Source organism: Triturus cristatus, chromosome 5_2, assembly GCF_964204655.1.
Source record: "Triturus cristatus chromosome 5_2, aTriCri1.1, whole genome shotgun sequence".
NCBI classification, from domain to species: domain Eukaryota; kingdom Metazoa; phylum Chordata; class Amphibia; order Caudata; family Salamandridae; genus Triturus; species Triturus cristatus.
In genome coordinates this window covers 891,032,586-891,045,864 of record NC_140588.1, presented here as the reverse complement: position 1 = coordinate 891,045,864, position 13,279 = coordinate 891,032,586, and the positions used below count along the sequence as shown (strand labels likewise).

General features: G+C 43.6%; 1 protein-coding gene across 1 annotated transcript in view; it reads left to right on the top strand.

The window, feature by feature from the left end:
• The window catches only part of NRK (Nik related kinase), a 1,057,838-nt gene that overhangs the window by 710,660 nt on the left and 333,899 nt on the right, over positions 1 to 13,279 (top strand). The window contains exons 16-17 of the mRNA XM_085608036.1: positions 1,069 to 1,200; positions 7,849 to 7,916. Coding sequence (XP_085464162.1) covers positions 1,069 to 1,200; positions 7,849 to 7,916 — 200 coding nt within the window. The remainder of the gene's footprint in view (positions 1 to 1,068; positions 1,201 to 7,848; positions 7,917 to 13,279) is intronic.

Sequence of the window (13,279 nt, the reverse complement as noted above, 5' to 3'; positions counted from 1 at the left end):
CTACATGTAGATGGGCCTATTCAGCTTAGTGCTGACTCACCCAGCCTCCTGCAGCCACCCCCAGCCCCTGTCACTCACAAACCAGACAGTCAATACACAAACAAGCAGAGGCACACAGAAAGGTTGAACAGGAAAATAGCCACTTTCTAAAAGTGCTATTTTCAAACACGGAATTTAAAAACCATCTTTCCTAAAAGATGCGTTATCAAATACTGAGTTCAGGGATACCAGACTTCAGCTTCCCATCTTGCTCCTATGGGGAGTTATGCAGGTACACATGGGACACAGCATCTCCCATTCTGTCCTATGGGCAAGATAGCCTCACAATAGTGAAAAACGAAATTGGCAGTATGTTACCCACACTAGTACATGTTCTACCTTTCACATACACTGCACCCTGCCCAGGGGGGTACCTTGGGCCTACCATGGGGTGTCCAATGTGTAAGAAAAGGGAAGGGTTAGGCCTGGCAAGTGTGTACACTGGCCAGGACAACATGGCAGTTCACAGACTGCGCACAGGCACTGCGGTGGCAGGCCTGAGACATCATTTTAGGGCTACTCAGGTGGGTGGCACAATCAGTGCTGCAGGCCCACTAGTAGCATTTGAATTACCAGCCCTGGCACACTCAGTGCACTTTACTAGGGACCTACTGGTAAAACAATTATGCCAATCATGGATAACCAATCACAATAACAATTTACGGGGAGAGCATATGCACTTTAGCACTGATCAGCAGTGGTAAAGTGCCCAGAGTTCTATAGCCAACAACCACAGGTCAGGAAAAATAAAGGGGGAAAAAGCAAAAAGTTTTGGGATAACCCTGCAAAAAGGGCCATTTCCAACAGGGCCTCTTCCAGTTTCTCAGTCAATCCTTTTGATGAATTGAATTTTGATTGTGCTTTTTTTTAATGTAAAGTTTGATACCTCCATATATCATAAAGCTATAGTCATATACTTGTCATTTCTGATGCCAGGGATTGTATATTAATAAATCAGATGCCAGCAATCTTTGTGGTATGCCCAACTACCAATGATGCTCATTTATATATATTAATCTTTTTTTACAGAATGAAAATCTGAGGTCCAGCAGAGATATACACCATAGCAGTTCCCTCTCTGACATGGTTATTAGTCCTGTGAGCCCTGGACAGGATGACGTGTTCTGGAATTACCTACACAATGAGGAGCAGCCTCCCAAGGTATTACACATGTTGACTGAACCATAAAGTTGGAGAGTTATAGCTTAAAGGGGCCATCCAGTGAAAACGAGTTTCCCTAATCATGCATCATCAACAACCCCCAACTGTATGAGTTCCAGAATGTCCCTATGTTTGATAATGTCTGTTTGGGTTGTAAAACAAACTGTGATATCATTCACTAGATGGTCCCTTTAAACATCTGTAAGTGCAGATTACAATTGGACCCAGAGCTATCATGGCTGCCCAAAGCCTTTGATTTTAAAAGCTAGAGAAATTTGAAATGAGCGGAGACTATGGAACAAACCTACTATCCTGATCTGGGCCTTATAGCGCTTGTGTGTACAAATGTGTTCATTTAATTTAATGATGTGCCAGGTTTGAAGAACTAAAATTTACCACAATACAATTTCCCTGGGATTCTGGGGGATTTGGCCCAACCCATACACTTCTTTTTATGTGCAAGATGTCTTTAGCATGAAGAGATGGCATACCCCTATGTCATACCAGCCATTCTAAGGTTTTATTGAAGAGTTGCTCATAAGTTTTGCGCTGATCAAAACTCAATGAGGGTACCCCTATCAGGACAGCCACGTACGGGCATGCAGCTGGGGGAAGATTAATAACTGGGAATTGTGACTGTGTCTGTGGCTATGCTGGAATATGCTTTACCCACTGTGTCCCTCATGATATTAGAAAAAGTAGGCAATTGGACTACTTTCTGCCTGGTTAAAATATTTTTGTTACATAAGTGGTCTGTGTGCGTTGATGGATTGCTGAAAGCAAGCAGAGTCTGTGTAAATGAAATATGCTCTGCCAAAGATTCATCAAGTATATTGTTCACAGTACGCTGCCTATTTGGAGAGCTAATTATAGTTCCTAAATGTCCGGTACCAAGTGAAGCCAAATTGGACTCAATAGTGTCCAGGCGTGAGACCAGAGGAAAAAATACATTATTAATCATTGAACACAGTTTCTCTGAGAAAGTCTTTAGGTGACTAGCCAAAACATCATTGATGGAATTAATAATACAGGACTTGTCTTCCTGTGGGAATAGGGATAGAACTGGGTCTCCTGGACTTGATAATAAAACAGTCATGGGCAGAGTCTCAGACACTTGTAAAGTCACAGGAGGAGATAGAAGAGGGCTAACCATCTGCTTGTGTGTCTTGCCGGGTTTAGATCTTTGGTAATGTGGTATGCACGTACTTATGATTTACAACATTAAAGGTAGAAGAGGAAATGGCAATTCATTGTAGGTACTTAGATAGTAGGAGAAGCGGCACTGTTTAGGAGTAAAACTGTGGGCGTGTCCGGAATAGCGCGAGGGGACAGACCTGGTAAACCCCCGCTATTGCCCTCCAAATTTATGGAAAGCCTCCGTTCTGGTCGGGCGAGTTTGTTGCTGATGGCACTCACGGCCCGTTCAATCATCTGATCAATTGAGGTAGGTTTTACCAGCAGAGATGAAACTGCACCGCTGTGATCCACTTTTTTCCTACCCATGATCAAGGCAGATGATTTGTATACTAAGGGATCAAGAGAACAGCAGAAAGCCTACACAGACAAAAGTCCTGAAGCAAAGGAAAGTACACTATTCAGAATTATAAGTCATGAAGAGTGCCTCTCAGTTGTTGATTCAATTTCCAGGAGTAGCTTAATAACTTTGGCGGCTTCAGTTCAAGTTGGAGGGGTAACAACGAAGGCCTCAGAGAGTGGACCCAGCCCAGCCTCAAGCGAGCGCGGTTGGGGGCATGGATGAAGGTATGGATGGGCGCCCACGGGCCCGCCCTTGGCCCAGGCTTTACCCGGGGTGCCCGCGCACGTCCCGCACTGTGGGAGTCAGCTGGCGCCTTTGAGCATCTTGTTGCCTTGGAAGCTCCGCCTCCCTCCGATTAGCAGTGGTGTAGGCTGGGCGACCTAGTCCCACCCCATCGCGACAGAGAGCAGCAGAGTCGGGCCTCAATTCGGCCCCACAGGTGAGCAGCGCATCTCACGCTGCAGGAGTCAGCTGGCACCTTTAAGCGTTTTATCAGCTTGGAGGCTCCTCCTCCTTCCGATCAGCAGTGGTGTAGGCTGGGTGAACTAGTATCACTCCAGTGCGGCAGAGAGCAGCAGAGTCGGGCCTCAATCCAGCCTGACAGGTGAGCAGCTTTTTACTCATCACAGTTCATTGTAGAAAAAAATAGATGAGATGAACAAAAAGCTCATTCTCGATTTCCTTGTTTAAACTGCAGTTGTAATTGTAATTTTGAAAGCAGACTCCAGGCCCTTCTTTTCATTGCTGCTGCACCACTCTTCTTCCTCCCCGTTTTTCTGATTGCTTTCTCCTGCTCTTACATCATTTTTTACTGCTTTCTCCTTCCTTTCCCCTTGTTTTTGAGTGCTTTCTCCTGCATTTGCCTTGATTTGACTGCTTTCTCCTTCCTCTCCCCCATTTTCCTGAGTGCTGCCTCCTGTTTTTGCCTCGGTTTTTACAGCTCTCTTTGACCTTTGGTCCTGTTTTTCTTAGTGCTTTCTCTTGCCCCTTTTTTCACTGCTTTCTCCATGAAACAGCTAACAACTCTAGCACCTTGAGACCCTCACGGGTGATTTGACGTGCTTTATAAATCCTGATTGATTGATTGATAATTATGGTCTGCGGCCTGCCTTTCACCTTGGCTCCTGGCAACAGGCATATTGCCATCACAATTCAACTGAAGTAACTTATTACAACTGAGCATGTACATAATTTTCCTATTAACGACTAGAGACGTCACAACGTAGTTATAATCAGGAAATTAGAGACTGTTTTTTTTACGGGAATGCAGGCTTCCATGTATTATACAGACGTTTATACTTTTACAGCTGCATAACACCTTTTATACAATAGTGCAGAGAAGCTTAACTTTAGATGATGTACCACTGCGGATAAGAGGAACATTAAATTACGTTGTTCTGCACAATTGCTACTAAAGCCACATAGTCACGATTACACTGATCCTGAACTCTTGCATGGTAGTCTCACATCTGGGAGTACTGATACTAGGGTCTGTGTTATAAATGGGGTGAACTGTCCTTGTTTGCACCATGATGCACTTTCAACTAGTTGTGCCGGGTGCAAACAGGTACAGTGCACCCTAATACAGCTAATGCGCTGCCCTTATGGCAGCTGCGAACTCGGGGCTGCCTAGAGGGCAGCACATAAGTGAAAAGGAAGTGGCAGATTAAAACAGCCACTCTGTTTTTCACTGTGCAAGGGGCAACCTAGCCTGCTTTGTAAAGGGGGCAGGGAATCCCCTGCAGGTGGGTGCAGTGAGTAAGACCCCTTTTCTGCCACTTCAGAAGACGCCCTCATAGGGCACACTGACTGTTCACCACCTCTTTGTGGCACAGATCAGTGTGCCTCTTGACTGTCTTTTTACCTCTCCGCCCATGTCCATAATGCAGCATGGGTGAAGAGGCAAATTGTTTCCCTCATTTATATGGGGCCCCATCACCATGCAAATGAGGGAACTCCCCGTTACAGTTGCTTCAGAACCATATATGTGCAGGCACAATCTGTATTACAGAAGGGGCCACACCAGCTCTTACATCCCCCTCTGTAATAACTAGGGTGGAACAGAAAGCAGGCACACACACCTGTGGGCTTAATTAGGCCATTATGTGTAAGCCCCTGAGAAATGGAGAACACCATGGGCCAGATGTACGACCCGTTTTTGCATGCACAAATGGGTCTGCGACTTGTTTACGCATGCAAAAACCCTACAGGGCCATGTACAAATGCTATTTAGCGAGTCGCAATTTATTTGCAACTCGCTAACTAGCGTTTGCAACTCGCAATTAGGAAGGGGCATGTCAAGGACATCCCTACCTAATTGCGACTCTGAGCACTATGTATGACCTCTTCCCCTTTGCAAATGTATGCAAAAATATTTTTAAGGGCAGGCAGTGGTCCCAGGGACCACTGCCTGCCCTTAAAAAATGAAACAAAAACGTTTCATATTTTTTTTTCCAAATGCTTCCCATTTTTCTTTAAGGAAAACGGGCTGGATTAGAAAAAAGCTGCTTTATTCAAAAGCAGTCCCAGATATGGTGGTCTTCTGAGCCCAGCAGGCAACCATCCCTGGGAGGGCCAGCCATTCGCAATGGGGTCGCAAAATGTGAGTGCCTCATGAATATTGATGAGCCTCGCATTTTGCAACCCCATTGGAAATCGCTAACAGTGTCTTTGACACTGTTGTACATATGGAATTGCGACTCGCTAATTTTTACAATTTGCGAGTCGCAATTCCAAATGGTCGTACATCTAGCACCCTGTGCCTTGTAATCCTTTGTGACTTGTTACCAGCCAATTTGGGATTTACTGGGATTTTGAAATAAGGCCCTTAATTTTAAATAACAAACCCATAACACTGCATTGTCAAACTGGATTAAAAAAGAGTGTGCTACGAGTAGGTGTGACTGACTCTTGTAGTACTTTTGGTCATGTTGCACACCTGGCTTACTGCTGAATCCCAGTCAGGAGGACTCCTGGTTTAGTCCTGGTGATTAGGAGTAAACCAGGAGTACCACAAAGTAAGATACAGCAAAATGACTTCGACTCAGACCCAATGGGTTCAATTTACGTTCATGCTACCGACAATTGACACATGGTACATTTGATTATGCCCGAGAATTCCTAAAAGTTGTTTACTAATTGAAATATTGCCCTTAATATAGTGCCACTGCCTATTTAACTCCAGGAAAAAGAAGGGATTACTGTGACGAGATATAAGTATACCTACACGGGCCACGGTGCTGGGTCGTTCTCCACCTGATCTGCATCGAGGTTTCTGGGAAGTTCCAAGCCTTCTGCAAAGAATGATTATATTCATCCAGCTTTAAATAGCGCGCATTTTGTGGCACTTGAAGTCCATTTACTGATTTTACCTAGAAAGAAGCGGAGTGGCAGAGGCCTTTTACATCACTCTACACAGTGATTACTGGACCTATTATAATAACAATAATTTACATTGTAAACGCGTTTATAATATGCTGTGAAACGACTGAAGGCTGCGGAGGCGCAGAACATGGAGTCTGCGGTGCTGATGGGCAGGCTAGTATTAGCACCCCCTTGCTGCCCACAAAACCGCTCCTCGTGGAAATAAAGTGATTTTCCTGACGAGGGAGCAGAGATTGTTAGTGTCCGCTGAGTACTTTAACCCGAGGGCTTTCTCAGAACTTTCTGCTAACCACATGATTAGGCTCTGCCTTCAGCAATCTTCGGAGGGAGACATAGGGCAGGGAAGGCCACTGCTTATTTTCACATCCGTAAAAAATAACATTAGGATTAAAGCCTGGAAGGAGCTAAAACATGTCTATCCGGGGGGAAATAATAGATAACTAGCTACAAATGGTTTCTACCGGATCCATTTGTAAATTGAGCTACATATGTCTCAGTGAAAATGGAAATCTCATTAGCTAAATACAAATAATTACAGAAAACCTATTGACATTAATAGGCAGCTCCAATAATCAAAAGGAGCAATTCACATACACACAGATTTTGGACTTGTAGAGTATTTACAAAGATACCAGGAGTTGGCAAGATATTGCTGTTACTCGTTGACAGTCACTTGGCAAGGGGGGTGGACCCCCTGGCTCTTACTTGCGGCTGTGGTGGTGCGGCCGTCCCATGGGTCTCTAGCACCCCGCCTCCACCGCACTTGCGGGCGGTACAGAGTCTAGCTACGCCACTGCCCGTTGATTTCAGGCATACTCCCACAGTCCTAAACTTACCCGTGAAGATTGCTTGCTAGCACACACTCCATAGGAGCTAAATGTGGTGGAAATGTTTGTGTGTGCTTTACTTTCTTCTCTTATTTTCTCCACAATGAAAATGTTTTTCAACAATGAGAAATGCTGTACTTTAATTTAGGACCAGCCAGGCCATTCTGCCATCCTGGCAGTTTTCTGGCCCTCTGCAGGCTATGGGCTGCAGTCAGAGCAGGACCGCCATGACTCATACATCCCTGCATGAGTACATTCTAGTTGTTGTCTCCTGCAGTGTGAGACTGATATAAGCATTTTTGCCAGGCTCATTTGGTTTAGTGAGTTTAGGTTTTTTCACACTTATTTTGCACACTTGCTCCAATTATTTTTCTCCATGTAGAGGTGAAAAAGTTGAAACCGTTTGCAGCTACCCACAAACTGTGTTCACAACCTTCCCAGTGGTCACCGACTACACCCCATAACAGGAACACGTATTTCACCAACCCTATCCCTATAATAACGACTGAAGGAAATCCGTTTTCCACAGCGATAAATTCCATTTGTTACCGCATATGTTCAAGTGATGAGCACACAACTTTTTGTGATTTGGGACTTATTTGTTGAAAATCAAATTCTGGATCCATTAGAAAACAATTCAACAGGTCAATTTAAATATGGGCAAGGCTATCTAATATCCCAAAGTAGAAAAAGAAAGTTAATGTGTAGGTATCAATGACTTGGGATCCCTTTGCATTTGTCTAGTCTTTGAGCATACATTTCAGTAGAAATGATTTCCAGATTTGAACAATTAGCCTGTTTAGTAGCATGATCTGAAAGATCTTTGATCTCTCTACTTGTGTATTGCATGAACCTGTGTTCTTGAAGTCGCTGATGGAACTCTCTGCTTTAATCCTCAAGGTTCCCCAAAGAACAACCTCCAAATTCTATAGCAAAGATCACCCAGGCCATCGTCGAAGCCCGTCAAGGTGAGTTCTGTTGTGGCTTACGCTAACCTGATCTTGATTTATTTACGGTGGGAAAGCAGAGGCCAGCTCGTTAAATTGAAAACAACAACTTCAGTAGCTCTGCTGTTGACACATCATCAAACTTCATTTTGTGGCATTTACTGAGCTTTTCTTCCAAGAGCAAGCTTCACAGCTCCTCAATGCCACCTGCTGCGCTTTCAGCCTTTGGCGCGAGCGTTATGCGTCCAGCCTTGACCCGTTAGGCTCTCCTGAAATCTGTGCAGTAATAAAACCATTGACTGACCATGTCAATGTCAACAACACCCCGAGGCACCCAAGAGCTTCACAATCATCACAGAAAGTGAGATGAAGGCGTTCAGCCCAGCGACCGAAATCGCTTCTGTCTGTCTGCCCCAAACAGGCTTCCGGGATGCAGGACAAGATCCTTTCACAAATAAGGAAAGCTCACAATGGAGAGGAAACAGAGCTCCAAAGTTGTTTATAGTAGATATTTTTTATCAAGAGACCCCAGCACATTCTTAGTGCCAATTACAGCACTCATGCTTATGCGTTTCTGGGCATACACATGCATAGACGCGCATGATGCTTGCATAGCTGTGTGATTAAAGACCCTGGCACCGATTCGCAAAACAATTTTACTTAATGCTCAGGTTAGATGAGTAAAAGGCTTCATTTATGAGTGCAAGTCGGCATTTTCAGTTCACAAAACATGAATTGTCACTCAGAAATGAATGAAGCATAATTTTCTGTGAGTAAATCTGCTCCCATGGAGGTGGAGTGAGGTGCTTCGGCAAGATTCCCTGGAAAGCTTGTGCACACCAACACATTTGTGAGTTTGTAGGTATTCACAAACTTTACTCAGTCCATTTGTACTCTTGAAACAGAGATTCAGGGCCCAATATACCTAGAGACTGGTCACAAAAAGTAGTTGTAAATTGCGCACTGCCTTATGGCGACCTGCCTCTCATTTTGTCCTCTGGGACACTGCCTGCTCCCCCAAGTATCACCAGGTCACAAAGTTACCACTTTCTGGTGATGTGAGGGAAAGGCTGTCTCCATGGGGAACATATTTACCTGTGGATAAAAATTATAAATTGACAAGTATATAAATACGTTTGGGAATAATTTTTGCATGTATAATTGTTGACTATATGTAATTATAAATGTATAACTGGTTACAGTTGTGAGTATTATGGAAAGATGTGATTGGCACAGCTTTCAAGGAGTACTTACATATAATTCTTTGAGGATTTCATAATTTGTTAATTCAAAGACCAAGGGTTTATAGCTTTTGGTGCACATTTGCAATTTTTTTCTAGATTCGTGCGACTAGCTGCAACTTCTCCAGAGCTTTATACACTGATGTATAGGTACTTTTCCTAATCTCTGTGTGGTAGACTCATTTAGGATCAGAATTATTTCTCTGCAATAGATTTCTACTTCCGCCATAGAGCAAATGAACCTCCAAGGTATGTGCTAGTACTCCGCTCATCATTATTTGCATGTGACAATGCACAATTTTATACATAAAGTTAGATCTCCTAAATATGGATTGATTGTTTTTGGAAATTACCATCTTATGTGGGCTATTCCCCCAGACATTTGCCTTCACTACCCTATCTTTGTTGAATCTGTTTTTGTTGACTTTAGGACTCTGCACACTTTACCCATGTAAATCAGGAGCAAAGTGCTTGCCATCTCCCATTTAAACATGGTAAAATTAGCATATACTTGATTGGTACAATTAATTTACTATACATCCCTAGTAAATGGTACTACATGTACCCAGGGCCTGTAAATTAAATGCTATTAGTGGGCATCAGCACTCATTGTGCCACCAACTGGTGTACCAGTACAAACATGTCTGAAGCCTGCAACTGCCCCCTGCAGTGCAGTTTTTAACTGCTATTTCAACTTGGCACAATAAACCTTTTGCCAGGCCTAAAACTTTTAATACGTATAAGTCACTCCTAGGTATGCCCTAACTACTCATTGTTCAGGATACATGGTATTTAAAAAGAAGGACATGTGTTCTTAAGTTTTACATGTCCTTCAAGTGAAAACCTCCTTAAGTCGTTTTTCAGTCCTGTAAAGACATCTCTCCCATTGGCTAACAGTGGAATACCTAATTACATTTAAGAAGTGATAACTTCAGTTTTGAAAACAGATAGAGAAATTATTCTTCCACTCAAATAAATTATTATTGCAAATTATCTGTACTGTAAAGTCAGAATTTAAGTTATTATTCTGAAAAGGGCGCTTTTAGAAAGTTGACAATTTTCTGCCTAAACCAAATGAGCCTTTCTGCCTGTGCCCAGAGTTACATCACTGTGAATGGCCCTGCTTTGGTATTTTCTCTATTCATTCCAGATACTGCGACAAAGGGCCTTGGGTGTGAGGTAGAGTGTTTCTCTCCTGATCAGGATGCTCTGGGAGGTTGCACTCAGCCTTCCTGAGCTTCAAAGGGAAGCCTTAGGGCTTGCTCCACCCTTCCTGACTTCCAAGGCCTGCCTGCCTGCCCTGCCACTGACAAATGCAGCTCACACCTTGGCCTGCCTGCCCGCCCATGGTCTAGTTTGGAGCTTAACCCAGGAAAGGGGCGGTTAGGCAAAAGGGGCTTACTCACCACAGGCTGGTACTGGGGATAAACATGGCACATTCAGAACCTCTCACCAGAATACTCCTGACTCTGTAGATGATTCTTGAGGGACTGTCTTGCTGTCTGAAGAACAGACCTAGCAATATGGAACATTCAGAAGGACTGCCCTGCTGTCTGAAGAAGGAAGTCTGGGCCAACTTGTCTTGATCTCAGGCTCCCCAAAATTGTTTCCAAGGGTCTGTTGACTAATCTCCTGTTTGAGCTGCAAACACGCAACACGTTTCCAGAGGTCTCCCTGTAACTGCCCAGCTGACCAGCACCAACTGAACTTGCTGCTGAAGTCTGCCAGACTGAGAGCTGATCACCAAGAAGTGCCCTACAGTTCCTGGACCCTTTCTTGGCATCAGAGAGCAATCCTCCTGACTCAAAATGACAAGACCTGAAAGCCAGGTGAAGATTCAAAGGTTTTTGTGCTCTTCACGACCACAAACAGACTGTTCGGCTGCCCTAGGACCATTCACGATGCCCACTGTTGCAAATCTCCAGTCGAGACCTGCTCTTGGTGTCAGCTCTGAGATTCAGCATCAACATCAGCCATTTGCATCGATCCCCAATAAGAAGCTACAGAGACAACTGACTCTGTCTCTTCGTGCCAAGCAGCATTCATCCAGGATGCCCAACTTGCTCCTTGAACCGACAATGGTTTCCTCATTTCGACTGTCAACATGAAGCTCCGCTGCATCACACTGCATGGACCTGGACTTGGAGAAGGTAAAATCTTCTGTGGGGCAGACCAGGTCCTTTTATCCGGCCCTTGTTCCATCACGGTCAGCCTAAACTTGTGACCAGATAAACACAAAGGGACTTTGTGCTTTTTGGTGCTATTTGCAACCAATATCTTTGAAAACTTATATCTCCGGTTCTACTGATTAGATTTTTGTTATTTTTTGTCATTTTATTTATTAAATTGTACTTGATTTTACTAAATTCGTTTGGGATTTTTCTTGTGGTGTTGTTTTACTTTATTACAGAATGAGTGCTGCATAAGTGCTTTACACCTTGCCTCTAAATTAAGCCTGACTGCTTTTGTAACAAGCTACCAGAGGGCTAAGCACAGGTTTTTTAAATTACGGTTGTGGTTTACCCTGACAAGGATTGTGTTATGATTTGAATGGGGCTTCCAGCCCTCTCGACTGATATCCCAATTTATTACAATAACAATTTTGATCTAAGTCCTGATGAAAATAAGGAACAATTAATTTCAGACTGCTTCCTAATAGTCTCAAATTTCATAAGAGGAAAACTAATTATAGCGGAAACTTCAACACAGATTTACAGGCTATATTGGACAGATCCTTATTTGGTCCCAAAACCACTTTCCCCCTACAGCACTCACTGAGATCTTAAAAGACCTTAACATAGTTGATATATAAAGGAGCCAAAGCACAAATGAAAAAGACAATGTTCTTTACAGACGCCCATAGGACGCACTCCTTATTGATCTCTTTTTGATTTCCAGAGATTTTCAATCCAATATCCTTGATTCAACAATAAATGTCTGAGTGTTATTTGACAATGTCCCCATATGTACACACATATCCTATTTACCCCCGAAAACATTTTCACACCCCTGGATGCTAAACGAGATAGCTTTTCAAGACCTGGCATTACACAAAACTAGTAAGGAGGTAATCAAGCAATCGTGGTGAGCTGAGATTCTATTCGGCGACAGTAATTCATGGCAAGCATATATTCCATTCAACCACCTTCAAACATACAAACAAGTGCATAAAAGAAAGTTTAGAGAAAAATACAAAAAGGAGGCTTACTAAAAGTGCTAAGAGATTTACGCAGACTCTGAGGTAACTAGCCATGAAAGAAGGCCCCCGAAAATTGCTCTATATCGAACAACACTTCTACAAAAGGAGCAATAAAGCAGAAGAGGACATAACAAGGTTCAACATTTCAGAGATCCATTACGTCTAGTTGAGACAGTGGTGACTCTGCTCTGTGAGCACGCCATGGTTTGCAGGAATGCTTTTGAGTTTTGGATCCATTTTTTCATTGCACCCTTAACCTTGCCAAGCAATGTTCATAAACATTTGAGGTTTTAGTAATGTAAGAGATATGAAGGATTTATTTGATTTTAATGGGAAGTGTTAACAAGGTTTTATGGTACGTCTTGATGACTGGTCATTGCTTACCGTAGATGTACGGTCCTGGTGCAGGTGGGAAAGCCTCTTGCTGCACCCTTTCTGTTGCACCCCCAGAGTGTATGTTGGTATCACACTACGGGATGGTTAATTTAGTAAGCTTGGTCCTGGGGCTCAAGTAGATGCAGTGAGTGAGGTGAGTTGGAACTTTGCGTATGGGGCCCAATAAGTTATGAGGCCAGGCACAGGCCGTCTCACACATTGATGATCACGTGTCAGCTGGAGACCACAAGTGTAAGGTCCTGAGGTTGAGAAGGATCCTTGTGGGGGTGAGCTAGTCTCATTCTTTGCCCCATTTGTGCTCCCAAAGCCTGATTGCTTGTTGGGGCTGCTCTCAATCTAGACTGTACTTGTAGGTCGTGGCTTTGGGCTCAATGGAGATACAAGTGGTGGCAATTTATTGTATGGTGCACAATTAGCTATGAAACCAGGCACAGGACATCCAACCCATTAATGGCTATGGTTTAATGATGCAGGATATTTGTGTAACTAAAGAAGCTGCATGCACTAGGTCCACTGTGCCTAAAGCCTGAGTTCTTTTTGGTGGTGCT